We start from the raw sequence: 18024 nt of genomic DNA, 5'->3' as shown, positions 1-18024 counted from the left end.
GGACCCAACAATCGCCATCGCTGGTGCGTACACTCGCTAGTTGGTGATAGAACTGGGGGTAGTCTCTGCCATCTGCCTCCCTTAAATTCATGTAGCTCAGGCTAGCCTTTATTTCCCTGACACGGGGTTTCTCTGTGTATTCCTGGCTGTCTTGAACTTGCTGGGTAGACCAGGCTGGACTCAAACTCACAGGGATCCACCTGCCTCTACCTCCAGAGGCAATCTGTCACCATACCTGGCTCCAGGCTAGCCTTAAACTCACTCTACAGCTGAGGATGACTTGAATTTGGATCCTTTTTCTTCCACCTCCCTGGGTGCTTTGGTAACAGGCTTGTGCCACCACGCCTGGTTTATGTGGTCCTGGGGATGGAGCCCAGGGCTTCAGGAGTGCTAGGCAAGCACTCTGCCAGCTGAGACCCAGCCCAGCCAGTGAGCCCTTGCCCTGCCACCTGTAAATTCTGTGACCCCAACTGCTCCTTCTAGCCAGGCCTGGGTCTATGATCCCAGGAGTCAGGCGCCTACGTCGTTAGGTAAAGACCTAAAACGTCAGTGACCTCAGTCTGCTCTGACCCTATCTTCACCAGGCAACACAGGGTTCCCCGAATTCCCGGAATACAACCGTGCCCATTTCTAACTCCACATGTCCTAAGGCCTGCCCCTCCTCCACTCCTTCAAGGTGGGGCCGTTGACTCTTACAGGTCCCCCTCGGAGGTGCAGGCTTGCTTCCTGAACACCAAGGCCACTTCCCAGGGCAAGGACTAAGCCCACAGTGCTAAGTGAATCGCAGAGGACTGCACCCGTTACCTCCAAGTCTCCTTTGGTGATGGACTCTTCTTCCACGCGGAACTGCAGGTCCTCCACCTTCCTGCAGGGAGGAAAGAGACAGAGGTGGGCTTTGACGGCTCGGGGGGAGAGCACCTACCTCAAATGCCCCAGGGAAACCGGCAGTGAGGGCACAAGCCTGTAATCCCAACACTCGGGAGGCAGAGACAGGCAGATCTTTGTGAGTTTGAGGCCAGCCTGGTCTACAGATTAAGTTCCAGGACATCCAGGGATGTTACACAGACAAACTCTGTCTTGAAAAGTAAAACAAAACAAAACAAAATCCCCCAGTGAGGGGCTGGGGATGTGGCTCAGTGTAGGGCACCTGCCTAACATAAGAGGTCCCTTGGTTCCACCCACAGCCCCACCGGTCTCTCTCTCTCTCACACACATACCACACACACACACACATACACACACGCACAAAGGCAAGTGGATGTGTACCTGGCCAGTTATGGCACGGACAATGGAGGCATCAGAAGATCTCTGGGACCAAGATTCAACCCCAGAAGGGGCTGTCCCCACAGAGCCAGGAGCCACCTAGAACCCCAAACTTGAAGAGGAGCCGAGCTTTCAGGAAGCCTCTGCACTGAATACAAGCCTCCTTCCTCTCAGAATGTCCATGGAAAATAGAAGACAACAGTCTGAGCTGGGTACGGTGGTGCACAGCTGTGGGAGATCAAGACAGGAGGGCTGGGCCTTGGAGGCCAGCCTGAGCTTCATAGTAAGACCGTTCCTCAAAACACCAAATCAGGATAACGACTCTTGAGGGGGCATACTGTGCCACATGACCCTATCTCAGCAAAGAGGATGAGGGATGCCAGGGGACTTCCTTTTTACTAACTTCACTCTCATCCTCCACGTTGAGAGCTGAGATCCCAGCATGCATTTCCTGTGCTGCCCACAGATGAAGAAGTCCCTCAGGATGGCACTGCAGGCATCACGGACTCCCTTCAGGAGCACACGCCAAATGAGCACAGGACAGGGACAAGGCCCTACCTCATCTTGCCATCTAAATGGGGCTGAGTGACAGCTTATGATATGCCTGTACCAAAGTCGGAAAGCAATGCTGCACGGTGCTGGGATATGCGCCTAGGCCCCTGTGAACACAGCTCCCTCGATACCTTTTCTGAATTGAAAAATAAATTGAGCTTATGCATATGAGTATGTAAGTGTAGGATGCCATGGCTTGATTGTGTGTGTGCTCGTATGTGTGTGAGTGCACATGTGAATATACCTGAGGAGGCAGGCCAGTTTGATGTCGTGTGTGTGAGCATGACATGCATGTGTGTACATATGCCCAGAGGCCAAGAGGTTACCAGGTATCTTACCCTAACACTCTCTGCGTTATTACCTTGACAAAGGGTCTCTTACTGAACCTGAGGCTAAACTGAAGACCACTAAGCCACACCCCAGCCCCTCACTTGAGAATTCTAGGCAGGTGCTCTACCACTGAGTCACACCCCAGCCCCTCACTGGGGGATTCTAGGCAGGGGTTCTACCACTGAGCCACACCCCAGCCCCTCATTGGGGAATTCTAGGCAGGGGCTCTACCACTGAGCCACACCCCAGCCCCTCACTGGAGGATTCTAGGCAGGGGCTCTACCACTGAGCCACACCCCAGCCCCTCACTGGGGAATTCTAGGCAGGTGCTCTACCACTGAGCCACACCCCAGCCCCTCATTGGGGGATTCTAGGCAGGGGCTCTACCATTGAACCATACCCCAGCCCCTCACTGGGGAATTCTAGGCAGGGGCTCTACCACTGAGCCACACCCCAGCCCCTCACTGGGGGATTCTAGGCAGGGGCTTTACTGCTGGACCACCACCTAACCCCAGCTCTGAAAACTACTTCTATAGTTTTCCTGAGAGCATTTGTCAAGGCTCTAGCATCATGCAGAGGCCACATACATACAGCATTTAATATCACAAAAATCCTCCTGGTAAATGACAAGGCTGAGGAAGAGGCTCTGTGACTTGCTCAAGCTTGTTCAGCTGTACAGCGCAGTTCGAGCTCAGGTCTGTGTGTTCGAGTGGTGTGGCGTGGAGCTGGACGAGCCGCTGGGGAAGACCCTCCTGTTCTGCCCCATCTCTCCAACACAGGGTTACAGGCATAGGTGGCCACACCCACCTTTACATGAGCATCAGGGATTTGAACTCAGGCCTGCATGTTGGTGGCAAAAGCATTCTTACTCACTGAGCCATCACCCCAGAACCATATTAGAGTGACGTCTTTCATCACTCTCCACCTTCTTCTTCTTGTGGTAGGCTCTGGTAATGTTGCTTTGAGACAAGGCCTCACTGTGTAGCCCTGCCTAGCCTGGAACTCTCTGTAGACCAGGCTGACCTTGAACTCACAGAGATCTGCCTGCCTCTGCCTCCCCAGTGCTGGTGTGCGCCACCAGGCCTGAGGCTCACCTTCTGAGGCAGGCTCTCTCATGGAATCTGGAGGTACAATCTGGAGAGACTGTTTGGCCAGGGAGTTCTGGGGATCTGCGGGTCTTTGCACAGCCTGTGCTGGGCTCACAGATGTGTGTAAGCATGCCTGTCCTAATGCTTGGGATCTGAACCCAGACCCTTGTACAGCATGCACTTTGCCAACCGAACCGTCTCCCAGCTCCCACCACACAATGCCTTCCGAGACTTGTTTGTGTTTTCGGGCACAAGACGCATCACCATGGGAACCGGATGTGTGGGCCCGACTACCATCTCACGCAGATATAAATAAACCTCATTTCCCTTAGCGAGACAGTAACTGCAGCATGGCTGACTGCCCAGAGCAGATACAAATGGGGGTGTCAAGATTGGGGGATGCTGCCAGCATGGAGGAAGGAAGGGCCATCCAGAAACTGTCATCTTTTGGGAAGAAGGTGACAGGGCCAGCTCTGTGTCCCAGCAGGAGACCCAGGAACGAGACAGGCCCTGTATCTCTGACGGATGAACACGCCTGTACGCTTCCAAGACCCTCTGGATCTGCATCAGTGTGCCCCTGTCCCTGACCTTAATGAGAGGCTTTTCTAGGAAACCAGGAGGAATTGGGGGAACGTCTGATCCATCCTCGGGGCAGTCTTGAAAACTGACGTTTGGGTCAGCAAGATGGCTCAGGCAGGAAAAGTGCTTGCTGCAAAGCCTGCAGACCTGAGTTTGACCCCCAGGACTCACAGCGAAAGGGACCAATGCCCGAGGTTGTTTTCTGACATTCACACATGTGCACCCCCTCCAACACACAATTAGATGCTAATTTTTTTTTGCTTGTAAGTGATAGACATGCCAGGCGCAGTGGTGCACACCTGTTATCCCAGCACTCGGGAGGCAGAAGCGGAAGGATCCTGAACTGGAGGCCAGTGTGAAGTGCACAGGGAGACCCTGACTCAAAAAATGGGAGTGGAAGCTGGGGAGAAAGCTCGTTCCATGAGGTACTTGCCAGGTGTGAGGGCTAAACTGTCACCGAGGCAGGCCTTCGAGGGGCTCTCCTCCTCAGATCAATGCTGTGGGAAGACCAGGCCTACCTCTGGGCCACATCTGCTGGCAGCCCACAGCAGAGCACACGGAAGAAGGAAGCTCTCCCTTTTTGCCTGCTTGTCTTCACTCTAGCTGGCATGCTCATCTGCCCTTCAGCAGGGGCCTTCCTTTCCCGAAATCAGAACCTACTTCCTCAGGATTCCAGCACAGACTGAGGGCCAGCAGCTCTCCGGGCATCCTCTAGGACTCCATGCCAGACTGGGGCTGCTGCTAAGACATCCAGGCTCATGGCCTGAACAACTACCAGATTTTTGGCTTTTTTGTAATGAGACAGACATTGCTGGCATACCTGAACTGTAATAAATCAAACACAAACACACAAGCGCACACGCAATCATTCTATCAGTTCTGTTCCTTTAGAATAAGCCTCAACTTTGATCCTCACAACAAGCTGGCCACAGTGACACAGGACTCAGGATGCAGAGGCAGGTGGATCTCTGTGAGTTCGAGGTCAGCCTGGTCTACACTGTGAGTTCCTAGGGCTACACAGAGAAACCCTGCCTCAAAACAAACAAACAAAACACGTGGGCATTGTGGCATATGCATCTAGAGTTCCAGCTTTGGGAAGGTGGAGACCAGAGGGTCCTTGGGGCTCACTGGCCAGTTGGCCTAGACTATTCAGTGAGCTTCATCCTCAAAAAACGTTGTCTTAGAGACATGACATGTAAGAAACAACACATGAGATTAAGCTCTGATCTTCCATACAAGCATTCACACCTACCCACCCACCCACATACCACGGTACATACACACACACACACACACACACACACACCACAAGAAGAGAACAAATCAGATGGACACATGTCATTGTAGGAGGCAGAAGGGAGCAGTGTCCCCACTGCCTCTCTTCCCTGTGATCACAGCTTCCCCTATGGCATAGGGTACGGCACCTGCTGCTCCTCCCCGTCACACTGAGAGACGACAGGCCCAGTACTAGGCTGCCTCCCATCCCGGGGCGTTTGGGGGACACTGCCTGCTGCCTGTTCTGGTGGTCCTCAAGTTTCCTCACACGTAAAGCTGTGGCTTCCACATGTGGGACCCTGCCGAGGGGACATTCTATGGCTGTGAATGGGCTTCCTATGAGGTGTGGCGAGGACGCAAACTCCCTGATATGCAGTTCCTCAGGGTCACCCCCAGTCCTTGGGTGCTTGCTCCGTGACAAGCCACCGAGCGGCAAGGACAGTTGACTCTTTCCAGTGTTCAAAGGTGGGTGCTTAGCTCCAGTTGCTGTGAACACCGAGGACCCAACTGAGGAGGTAGCCCACCGTCCCACTTACAGATGGGGCCACAGACCAGACTCTGACCCAGTGTCACGGCTGCTGAGGGTAACTGGGCCTCGGGACAGTTACAACCCACAGCCTGGACAGATGGCGCCACAGCGAAAGAGCACTTGCTGCCCCTCCAGAGACCTGAGCTCCGTCCCTAGAACCTTCATCAGGCCCCTCACAAATCACCTGTAACTCCAGCTCCAGGGGAATCTAACAGTCCTCTGGCCTCCAGACCCGGATACCTACACACACACACACACACACACACACAAACAAACCCAATATTAAAGTCAGCCTCAGACCAGTTCAGCAGGGCCCCTATCACGGAGCTCTAGCTCGGCCCTTTCCTCAGAGGGTAGGGTTTGGATAACAACTTGCTGTGTAGCTCTGGCAGAAATGAAACATGCTATGTAAAAGACTATCCTCAAACTACATGCGATCCTCCTATCTCAGTCTCCTCAGTACTGGGCTTATAAAGGTGAGCCACGCCTGGCCCAAACCGTTACTTTAAAGAAAAGCAATCCTTCTCATTCTCTGAGGAAGGGTCGCATGCAGCCCAGGCTGGTCTCAAATTCACTAGGTAGCTATCACGACCTGAACTCCTGATCTTCCCGCCTCTGCTTTCTGAATGTCGAGGTTACAGGCCTATGGCACCAGAACCCTTACGTGGTGCGAGGCCTCAAACCCAGGGACTTGTGTATGCTAGACAAGCTACCAACTGAGCACATCCCCAAACCCACAATTTTGTTTGTTTTCTATTTGAAGGCCATTGTTCTAGGTTGCCCAGGCTGACTCTGAACTCCATACGCAGCCCAGGCTAGGCCGGAACGACTGATGCCCCTGCCTCAGCTCCCAAGTGCTAAGATTACATTCAGGGCTGCCTCTGCTGCCACACCGGTTTCCCGCACTCCTTCGAGGGATGCGGTCTGGCCGGCAGGGGCCCGCCCCTCACCTCCTCTCCTCCTCCAGCTGATTGGACAGATCCACCTTCTCTTTCCTCACGTTCTCCACCAGCAACCTTGCGCGCTGCAGCTTCTCCTCGGCTTCTGCAACATACTGACCCAGAGCAGGGCCAGGAGAGGGTCCGGTCAGTTCCAGCCTTCTGCAGGGGGCAGGGCAGGGGCAGGGGAGGTACAGTGGAGGAGTTCCAGCTTGAGAGGGGAGCCAGCAGGGAAGGAAGCAGAGCCCCCATGGCTGGGGGGGGGAATCCTAGGGCCCTCTGAACATATACATAAGGTTGGCTTTTACAGTCCTGTAATCTCAGCACTCCGGAGAAGCAGGAGTAGGAGGGGGTGAGCTGAGGCAGGAAGATCTTGAGTTTGGCTAGCCTGTGCTACACAGTAAAACTCTGTTTCAAGAAAGAAAGACAAGGAGTAGGAAGCTGGGAAATTTGGCTCCATGGAGGAACATAAGCTTAGCGTGCCCAAACCCTGAGGCTGGGTCTCTATTTCCACAAAAGTACGCTCATACAAACATCAGAAGAAAGAACAGGATAGCGAAGTGCCCCATTCAATAAACCCTAGGCTTGGGGGAAGGGGCTGTCTCTCTCTGATAGATCTCATGGATCTGTGTGCCCCAAAGCACTGAACATGATCTGTGTGCCCCAAAGCACTGAAACATGAACAGTCCTAACCTAGAGATGACCATTTCAGTTAGGGATCTGGACACAATGTGGTGAATTTCAACAAACCACAACACTGCGAGAGTGTGTGTGTGTGATGCTGGGGTTTGAACCTAAGGCCCTGTACACATGAGACAAGTGATCTACCACTGAGCTACCCATGCTTAACCCCTCAACCCTACTACTTCAACTATCACCAAACAGAGGAAAACGGCCGAGTGGGTGCAGGCCCCAGCCTGATGCCTGGAGTTCAGTCCCCAGTGTCTACATGACGGGTGGAGAGGACAAATGCCCCAAGCTGTCCTCTGACCTTCGAGTGCACACGGTGGCACTCAAAATCCTCTCCCACAGCATAAGTAAATTAAAATGTACCAAAAGTTCTTAGAAAGCAGAAAAAAACTCATGGGTGGTGGTGGTGGTATACCTTTAATCCAAGCATTTGGGAGGCAGAAGCAAGCAGATCTCTGAGTTTTAGGACAGCCTGGTCTACCGGTCAAGTTCCAGGACAGTTAGGGCTACACAAAGAAACCCCATCTTGAAAAACAACAACAAAAACAAACAAATAAATAAATAAATAAAGGGAGAGAGAGGTGAGGGAGGGACAGTTAGCTAGGTATGGTGACTCATATCTGTAATCCCAGCACTTGGGAGCAGGAGGCAGGAATGCAGAGTTTAAAGCTAGACTGGACAATACAGTAAGCTCCAGGCCAGGCCAAGCCAGCTTGGGCTATACAATGAGGAAAGAAAGAAAGAAAAGAAAGAAAGAAAAGAAAGAAAGAAAAGAAAGAAAGGAAGGAAGGAAGGAAGGAAGGAAGGAAGGAAGGAAGGAAGGAAAGAAAGAAAGAAAGAAAGAAAGAAAGAAAGAAAGAAAGAAAGAAAGAAAGAAAGGAAGGAACAGAACACAACAACAAAACCAGAAAAGTATGTTTTCCCAACCTAGTAAATGCTGGTGCTGGAATATTAAAAGCAGGAAGCACAGGTTTAAAGGCCAGTTCTGCACTTAATCTTGACCAAAGGGCTGAGTAGTTGTTACGGGTTTCCTTCCAAGATGGGGTCCCTTAAAGGAATCCTGTCTTGGAAGGGAAGTCTGTTAAATTGCAGGATGTTCTAAAGGGAAGTGAAACAGTCCAACGTGAAGAGAAGCTTGTGAAAACTCAGAAAAATGAACAACTCAATAGGTTCAGAAAGTCCCTGAAACTGACAAGGTTCACTGGTGCCCTGCCTCCTAAGCTTATATAAGCAGGGAAGAGCTCTCCAACAAGACAAGTGCCTGTTAGAAGCCAGTCACCTGAGCTCACTAACAGAGACCCTTTGCAGGCTGTTGAGCTGGCGTAGGTTATACTATGTGCATGCGGTTTCCAGCTTTCATGAGCACGTGTTGCCTCTCCAGCCCTGTGGGAAGAGGGGTTCCACACACCCCGGAGCCCGCCAGCGGCCCACCTGCTCATGCTGTGCCTTCAGCAGGGCGATTTCCTTCTCCACCTCACAGATATGGCTGGTGGCCTTGGCCACCTCAGCCCTCTCCAGGTCCCGCTCAGCCAGCAGCTGCTCGATGTGCTGCTGTTTCTCCTTCAGGGCCTCCTGCAGAGCTGTGGTACCTGAGATCTTCCGGGCATAGCGCGAAGAGGTCTCCGTGAGCTGCAGAGTAGACATGGGTGGAATTCAGGATACCTGTGGTGTTGCAGCTCAGCTTGCTCCCAACTGCCCCGACATATACCCAGGATACCCTAACTTGCAGATTCACCCTCAAAGGCAACTTGATGGCTGAGAATCAGCCTTTAACAGAGCTGAGGCACCTTGGTCAGATCCACCATAGGCCAAGCTGTACTGAAGTCCCTCTGCCCAAATCCAAGAGGACTCCTCTTCTCTTTTTACCTAGGGCCCTTGTGACAGTCTTCTGGAATTCTCTGTCTGTATCTACCCTACACTGTTTACCCAGGAAAGGTGGCCAAGAAATCAGCCACATTAATAACAAAAAACATAAATAGATCATTTTTTCTTATGAAGAGCTCACACTCCCCTAACCACAACCCCAACTGAGGGATGCCTGGAATCAGAGGAAGCTAGGGACAGAATAGGACACTTGCTTCTACCTCCACCATTAAATAAGAGTTCTCCAATTCTTAAATTCCACCCTTACCAGGCCACTACGGCTGGGCCGGCCACCAACAGAGGAGGCCACAGAGCTGACAGAGCTGATGGAAGAACTGCTGGGGCTGTGGGTCAAGGCAGAGACGCCCATAGCCATGCGCTTGGTCTTCTTGGCCTTGGCTGGACTGGTAGACGGGAAACCAATTCGGATGACCTTGTGGATAGGTGCAAAGAGACCAAACTTGGGTGGGCACTGGAAGTACCTGCGGAACAGGATAGAGCCACAGTGATGCTATCACTATTTGGGGTCTCCCTGCTTCCTACTCTATGTCAGAGCCCAAAAGGTACAGGTGTCTCCTCAGACCCTGCCAGCCACATCCCAAGGTGAAAGTCCTCCTGACAGAGGAGCCAGGAATGGAGGTGCACGCCTGTAAGACCTGCACTTGAGAGGTGGAGGCAGGTGATCAGGAGGACAGGACTGACAAGAGTTTACAGCTGTGAACAGCTCTGGAAAAATTAAGAAACTTGCTGTCACTGGGCAGTGGTGGCTCACACCTTTAACACCAGCACTCAGGAGGCAGAGGCAGGTAGATCTCTTTGAGTTCGAGGCCAGCCTGGTCTACAAAGTGAGTCCAGGACAGCCAAGGCTACACAGAAAAACCCTGTCTTGAAAAATAATAATATAAAGAAGAAACTTGCTGTCCATCACACAGGAAATATAGTAGAAAAATTAAGATGGGACTTCCTGGGCTGCACTGCTAAAAAAACCCTACAAACTAGAGTACCCCAGCTTTAACCTCAGTGGATATTGGTTTAACTGGCCCCCCAACCAGCTCTCTATCTATGGGGGTTCTCTAAATAGAGAAGAAACACCCTAGAGGAGAGGGCCATGGTGGCAAGAGGTTGAGGAGTTCGAAGCCAGCCTCTGCTACTCAGTAAATTAGAAGCCAGCTTGAGCTACACAAGACTACCTCAAAGGAGGAGAAGGAGGAGCAGGAGAAGGAGGAGCAGGAGGAGGAGGAGGAGGAGGAGAATATGAGAGTGCAGGATACCTGCAGCTCTTTTGCATCACTCAGGAAAAATGAGGTAACAGAAACAGATGCTTCTGCCTTCCCATTATTCCGGCCTAACTCAGCCCTGTGCTGTGTGGCAAAGGGAACAAAGAACAGAGGGACTCTCAGTACTTGCCTGTGACAATAACCTCTGGCCTTAGTTCTCCTGTCAATCAAATGGGATGCTGATTCCCTCTGCCTAGCCCGACAGGATGTTAGGAGGAAGAACTTGTGGGTCATGGTGTCTGGCACAGCATACCCACCCTATCCGCGACCCTTCTGGGGACCCCCGAAAGAGCCCCCCCCATACCTGGTGCCTGCCACAGCCCCATCATTCTTCCCCAGCGGCTCGTCCAGCTCCACGCCACACCACTCGCCTTTGGCAAAGTCCGTCTCCCCAACATAGCGTACCACACCGGTCTTCGTCCCACCAACCTGTTGGCACATGGAGAGAGGCAGGTCCAGAGGACGCAGGGGACACGGGTGGAGCCTGGCAGAGGGCAGACGACAAAGAGGAGATGCCCACAGAGAGCTGGGAGGGACACGGGGTCCGGTGGGTCACATGGCTGCTACACGGAAGGGCGCAGGCTTGAAGAGACACACACAGACCTAAGCTTGAACTGCGCTGTAAGCTGAACAAGCTTGAGCAAGTCACAGAGCCTCTTCCTCAGCCTTGTCATTTACCAGGAGGATTTTTGTGATATTAAATGCTGTATGTGTGTGGCCTCTGCATGATGCTAGAGCCTTGACAAATGCTCTCAGGAAAACTATAGAAGTAGTTTTCAGAGCTGGGGTTGGGTGGTGGTCCAGCAGTAAAGCCTCTGCCTAGAATCCCCCAGTGAGGGGCTGGGGTGTGGCTCAGTGGTAGAGCCCCTGCCTAGAATTCCCCAGTGAGGGGCTGGGGTGTGGCTCAATGGTAGAGCCCCTGCCTAGAATCCCCCAGTGAGGGGCTGGGGTGTGGCTCAGTGGTAGAGCACCTGCCTAGAATTCCCCAGTGAGGGGCTGGGGTGTGGCTCAGTGGTAGAGCCCCTGCCTAGAATCCTCCAGTGAGGGGCTGGGGTGTGGCTCAGTGGTAGAGCCCCTGCCTAGAATTCCCCAATGAGGGGCTGGGGTGTGGCTCAGTGGTAGAGCCCCTGCCTAGAATCCCCCAGTGAGGGGCTGCAGCTAAGATCTAGTGGTAAAGAGCTTATCTAGCAGGCATGAGATCCTAGGTTCTATTTTAATGCCACAGAAAAATTAAAAGTAGGGCTGATGAGGCTCAATAGAAGGTTAAAGCCTTGCAACCCTGACAACCTGAGATCAATCTCTGAAACCCTCAAAAGACATAGAAAACTGACTTCCAAAGTAATTCTCTGACTTCCAGACTCATGCTGTGACACTAGTGCCCCCCCCAACAACAATAATAAATGAAATAGGGGTGGGGTTCCCGAGTTCCCTCCTAGCTGAGGGGCTACTTTCAGCTGCTGGGGAAGGGAGGGAGACTCAGTTTCCCTCTAGGATGTGGCTGCTGGTAGGTTGCTCATGGTTCCACTTCCATGAACATGCAAGCTGCTTCAAGGGGATTCAGCGGATCATAAATAAAAAGATGACATGAAGCCAGCACAGTGGTACACTCCTGCAATCCCAGCACTCTGTGAGGCAGAGGCAGGCAGATTTCTGTGAGTTTGAGGCCAGCCTGGTCTACAAAGTGAGTCCAGGATAGCCAGGGCTACACAGAGAAACCCTGTCTTGAAAAACCAACCAACCAACAAACAAACATAAAAAATATATGAAGACAGGAGAAAGACCTCTTAGGAAGGAGGTCAGGGGAGTAGGAGGGAGTTGGGAGGAGTGAGCACTGGGGTAGATATGATCAAGATACATTGGCTCAGAGGTTAAGAGCACTGGCTGCTCTTCCAGAGGTCCTGAGTTCAATTCCCAGCACCCACATGGCTCCCAACCATCTATAATGGGATCTGATGCCGTCTTCTGTCATACAGGCACACATGCAAGTAGAACACTCATATGTATAAATAAATACATCTTTAAAAAAATAAAATAAAAAGTTAATCAAAACAAAACAAAACAAAAACAACAACAAACTCCAAGCTGTACATACACATAACTTAGAGGCCCAAGTACTTGCAAAACCAGGTCTGGTCCAATTTCCTTTCTATTGCTGTGACAAAACATCCTGACAAAACAACGGGGGTTGGGGGCTTTCTTTGGTTCACACTTCCAGGTTCTGGCCCACTGTTGTGGGAAAGCCAAGGCAGGCACTCATCACACCACACCCACGTCAAGAGCAGAGAGGACAAATGCACGCACCCTTTGCTTGCTTCTCACGCCCAGCTTTCCCTGTCCTTACACTGTTCTGGACTCCCTGCCTAGGGAATGATGCTGCCCACAGTGGGCTGGGTCTTCCCACCTCAATTAACCAATGCGACAATCTACTTCCCAGACGTGTCCACATGCCAATGTGACCTGGAAGATTCCTCACTTGAGACCCCCCCCTTCCCAACTGATCCTAGGTTGTGACAGTTAAAACCAAACAGTACAAAAAAACAAAACAAAAACTAACCAGTACACCAGTGGTTCTCAACTTTCCTACTGCTACGACCCTTTAATACAGTTCCTCATGCTGTGGGGACCCCAACCATAACATGATTTCATTGTTACGTCTGTGAATTTGCTATTATTATGAACTGTGATGTAAATACCTGTGTTTTCCAATGATCTTATGTGACCCACAGGTTCAGAACTGCTGCAGTACACCTTCCAAAGCCCAGAGGTCTTTCTCCTTTCACCTCAAAATAAACACTATTTTCACTCTCAGTGGAATGATTCCATAATCATGCCCATCTCTCTAAATAGCAGGCTTTCTGCTGCAACTTCTGTTTTAAACTTTTGGCGTATTTTTAACTGACGCATGAGAATAGTTCGCACTTCAGTGATCCTCGTTTTCTTAAAGCTGACAGTGGCTGTGCTTACAAATGGGGTACGGCGTGATCATGCGTACAGTGTCCTCACGTCTACAAGGAGCACTCTTCAAATCAGGAGAACTAGCGTTTCTGTTCCCTAACCTACTCACCTTTTGCTTTGTTTTTTGTATGGGGAACCTTTAAAGACCCCTCCAGGGTTCATGATAAACTGTGTAACAGCATACTGAGGTGCAGCTCAGTTGGCAGAGGGTTCAGCTAGCATGCAAGAGGCCCTGGACTCCAACCCCAGCACTGCTGTACCAGATGTGCGCCAGATGTGCACATCAGGTGAGGGCAGGAGGATCCGGAGTTCAAAGCTATCCTCTGCTATCTACTCTGCCTCGAAAACCAGAATTTCTCCTCTTATTTGTCTTGTTTTCACTTGACCAATTCCACTGATCTGACTGAGAATGCAGAGCTCCATTTTCTGTGTGCATATAATCTACTTCCTTCTCTCCCTATGCGTCCCTCTGTAGGTGCATCTGGATATCAACATAAAATCTTCTCTTTGCGGGCACATGTTCATGTGACTAAGCACATGGGCCGGAGGTCAATGTCAGGGTCTCTCACTGGACCTGGAGCCCACAGGTTTAGCTAGGCTGTTGGTCAGCAGGTCCTGTGGAATCTTCCTGTCTTGGCCTCCCCAGGCTGGGGTTACAATGAGTCACCCCACAGCCCTGGTCCCGGCTCACCTTGTTCTGGGGGTTAAACCTGATATCTTGTACTTGCGCAGCACTTAGCAACTGAACTATTGCTCCAGCCTTGTCTGCTGCCCAGACAGGGCCCTGTTCTGTGACCCAGGTCCGGCTGATACTCTGTAGCATAGGCTGGCCCCAGCTCCCTGCCCATTCTCCTGCCTCTCCCCAGAGTGTTGGGATTATGGACCTTCCTCGCCATTCCTAACTTCTCTTAATCTTCTAGCACATCTGGGCATTTTCTTATTTCAGTAATCGTATTTTTCACTCCCCCAGAGCTTTTTGCCCGGATGAATATTCATGTACACATGAACAGTCATGTGCACATATGACTATGCAAATGACTATCTGTGTGCCGTGAATACTCATGCTCCTATATTCAGCGGTGGTCTGGAGTGCCTTCTCCTCCTTTGCAGATGGCTGACCATCTTCCCCACAGAAAGTTCTGATGCCTCTACCATGGAGACTGCAATGCTGGCCGCCAGCCTCAGGAGAGTAGCAGAAGAGGCTGGAGAGAAGTGCTCAGCGTGTCCTGCAGTCTCAGCCTGAGGTTCACCTCGAACTCCGATCCTCCGGCTTCCCCCTCCCCAGTGCTGAGATAACAGGTGTGTGGTGCCATATTGGTTTGTGGGGTGCTGGGGCTCAAACCCTGGGATTTGTCTGAGGTAGGCACACACACTGCCGACTGATCTACAGACCCAGTCCGAAAGAGCCATTTTGTAAAAAGTGTCATGGCTGGGCGTGGTGTCTGAGGGAAATCATCCTGGTCTGTACAGCAAATTCCAGGCCAGCTAGGGTTACACAGTGAGACCCTGTTTAAAAAGGAAAAAAAAAAAAAAAAAAGAAAGGATGCCCTGGATTTAAATACCCCCTCCCCGAAAAAAAAGCTCGGTTAAAGGCCTGGTCCCCAGCTGGGGATGCTATGAGCACTGAGTAGACCATGAGGGCATCCATCCATTCACGTTAGCCCACCGATAAGTTCGTAGTTGGGTGGGTTCCGGGACGTGGGGCCTGGTCGCAGGAAGTAGTGGCTCTGGGCGTCCGACATCTTAAACCTAAGCTGCGCACTCAGCTTGTGCTGCGCTCCCATCTTCCCCTCTCTTTTTGGCAACCACGAGTTACCAGTTTTCTCCCATCATGCCCTTTGGCCATGCTGTTTTCTCCTGCAATTTATGAATTTATTTAATGTATATGAGTGCTCTGTTTTCATTCATTCCAGAACAGGAAATCAGATCCCATTGCAAATGGTTGTGGGCCACCATGTGGGTTCTGGGAATTGAACTCAGGACCTTTGGAAGAACAGCCAGTGCTCTTAGCCACTGAGCCATCTCTCCAGCCCCTTGAGCCCTTACATCATGCTTAAATCCGTTTTTCCTCCTTCTTAGGCATTTCTTCACAGCCACAAAAGAGCTGATGGACATAGATGGGAACTGAGACCCAGAAAGGTTAATACACACGCCCAGGGACACACAGCATCGGGAGTCAGAGCCTGCAGCTTCTCCCCTTTTATTCTCTGTGGTACCAAGGAGGAATGTTGCCTCCAGCGTGGCCCCTGTTCAAGTTCCCTTTGCGTCCCTTCTCTGCCCTGGGATCTAGCTTACCCACGAAGGGAGGGCGGTAGAGAAAGGCGGGGGACCCAGCCGGGGCCACTCAGACTTACCAGCACACGGTCTCCGAGGTGAAGGTCCTTGTCACCGCGTTTCACAGAACCACTGTCGGAGAGGTTTGAACCGGACTCATTGCCTGTCTTCATGGAGCTGTTAAGCACGCTCTCCCGCAGGGGGATGGCTCGGCTGGTGAGTGGGGGTGTGGCCGTGCCGGAATGCAGGGACAGGTTCTGGGCGGTGAGGGATTCCACTGAGTGGGCGTCACTGCCCGAGCCCTCGGCCGTGGGCTGGCGAGTCAGTTTGGAGGGCCGTGTGAAGATGCCCTGCAGAGCCGGGCACTCGAAGTAGCGCACGCCCCCCACAGCTCCATCGTTCTTGCCCACCGGGTCATCCAAGACCACGCCGGCCCACTGGCCTGGCGCAAACTGTGTCTCTCCCAGGTACTGTACCACGCCTGGCTTCACGCCATTCACCCACACCCTCTCGCCCACTACGAAGTCTCCCAGGAAGTCATCACCCACTTCAGCTGCCTTTGGACCTGGCTTCTCAGAGACCAAATTGGTGGCTCCAGCCGAGGAGGGGCCGGACGCCTGCTTGTGCAGGGGAGACCCTGTGGAGAAGTTAAGAGGAGTAGTTAGGGCTAGCCTGGGAACTGGAGGACAGACTGCAGGGCGGGAGGGTGTCCATGGTAGTTATCTTATGGGGAAACTGAGGCACGCATGGTCAGCAATATGATCTGTGTATGGCTTATTCCCTCTGGCCCCGACCCAGGCATGCCAATACTTGTTTCCCCAGGATACCACGCACGCCACGTACAAAGTCCATGCTGGAGGGGTTGGAGTGTGGCTGGCAGGGTGGAGCACTTGCATGAGGAGGCCTGGGTTCCTCCTTAAAACAAGTGCTGGCCTGATGAGATGCTCAGTAAAGGGGTTTGCCACCAAACCTGGTGACTTGAATGCAACCCCTGGGGTCCGAATGTCGTAAAGAACCAACTTCCACAGGTTGTCCTGACTTCCAGTGCTGGCTACACGTGTGCCACGGGCGAAAGCCACCCCTCCCTCCCAGAATAGACAAACAAATGCAAAGCGACTCTGTATGGGGTGTGTGCCTGTGCCTAAGAGCTCCGGGCTGGAACTCTGTAAGGCCCTTCCTGGTGAGCGGCCCACTCCAGCCCCCTCCAGCCCCCTCGAGGGGCTTTACCTGTCCTCTTTACTCAAAGCACAAGAAGGGGTTCTAGGGCCCTGACCCCGTGCCTATTTTTAGAAAGATAGGCACAGCTCAGCTGTGCCCACCCTCAGCTGTCCCAGCCCACAGGACCCCCAGATAATCTCTCCCGACCCCTGCCTCTCTCAGAGGTCACAGGCCCTCCAACCAATTGCTTCGACAGCTGCCACCACTCAGTCTCAAGTCTGTGATGTCAACAGCTCTGGCTTTGATTTGCTTTTCCTCTTTTAGCCGTCCCCTACCAGGTCCTCCCACCTGCCCCTGACTCACAGGGACCAAACCCTTTCAAATTCCCCCATAGAGACAGGCAGCAAGATCTTGGCTGCCGGGGATGGGAGAGCTCAGGATACCCCCAATACACCCTACCCCCCAACCACAGTCATCTGTAACACACTGGCCAGGCTTGGCTGGGCCCCCTTTCTAAACCAGTGCCTCAGTTTCCCAAGAGACAACAAGTTAAGAAGCTAGGTATGCTAGGCTCTGGTTTTTATTTTAACTTTTTTATCTAGCTCTGGCTCTCCTGGAACTCCTTTTGTTGACTGGGCTGGGCGTCAACTCAGAGATCCACCTGTCTCTACCTCCTGAATGCCGGGATTAAGGTGTGTGCCACTACACCTGTCTTATTTTAATTTTGAGATGGTCTCATGTAGCCCAGGCTGGCCTGGAAGTCCCTGTATAGCACACGATCGTCTTGATCTTCTGTCCCCACCTCGTGAGTGCTGGGATCTTCAGCCAGGCCTCAGTGACACAAACTAAACCTTCTGTGGGCAGCATAACCTTCTCCTGGACAGCGATTCCCTTCATGAGAAAGGCACAATAGAATTTATTTTCAGTGGCTGGGTGGGGTGTGGTGGCCTGGCATGTTAGAGGGGTAGGAGGAAGGAGCAAAAGTTGAGAGTCATCCTCAGCTATGCATAGTCTTAGAGCCAGCCTGGGCTACATGAGAACCTGCCTCAATTGACTGATTCATTGATTGTTATTGCAGGTCTCAAGGGGAAAGTAAACCGGGGTGCGGCAGGGCAGGCCTTTGAGCTCTCAGCCCAGCACACAGGAGGCAGGTGGATCTCGACCGTGGCCAGCAGGGTCACATGACACAGTAAGACCCTGTCTAAAAAAAAAAAAAAAAAGACCGAGACAACTGTGAGTCTGGTTCTCTCCAT

At 52.1% G+C, this 18024-nt stretch overlaps 1 protein-coding gene across 2 annotated transcripts in view; it reads right to left on the bottom strand.

Annotated features, from left to right (window-relative positions):
- Positions 1-18024, bottom strand: part of Clip2 (CAP-Gly domain containing linker protein 2) — a 58500-nt gene that overhangs the window by 19490 nt on the left and 20986 nt on the right. For both annotated transcript variants that reach the window (XM_021646673.2, XM_021646674.2), the window contains exons 3-8: positions 15694-16250; positions 10689-10813; positions 9376-9589; positions 8676-8873; positions 6567-6670; positions 805-865 (exon numbers count right to left, since the gene is read on the bottom strand). In XM_021646673.2, the coding sequence (XP_021502348.2) occupies positions 805-865; positions 6567-6670; positions 8676-8873; positions 9376-9589; positions 10689-10813; positions 15694-16250 (1259 nt within the window). The remainder of the gene's footprint in view (positions 1-804; positions 866-6566; positions 6671-8675; positions 8874-9375; positions 9590-10688; positions 10814-15693; positions 16251-18024) is intronic.

The sequence above is a fragment of the Meriones unguiculatus genome, chromosome 4 (assembly GCF_030254825.1).
Source record: "Meriones unguiculatus strain TT.TT164.6M chromosome 4, Bangor_MerUng_6.1, whole genome shotgun sequence".
Classification (NCBI taxonomy): Eukaryota; Metazoa; Chordata; class Mammalia; order Rodentia; family Muridae; genus Meriones; species Meriones unguiculatus.
Note: the sequence above shows the minus strand (reverse complement) of the source record. Positions and strands in the feature narration are given on the sequence as shown.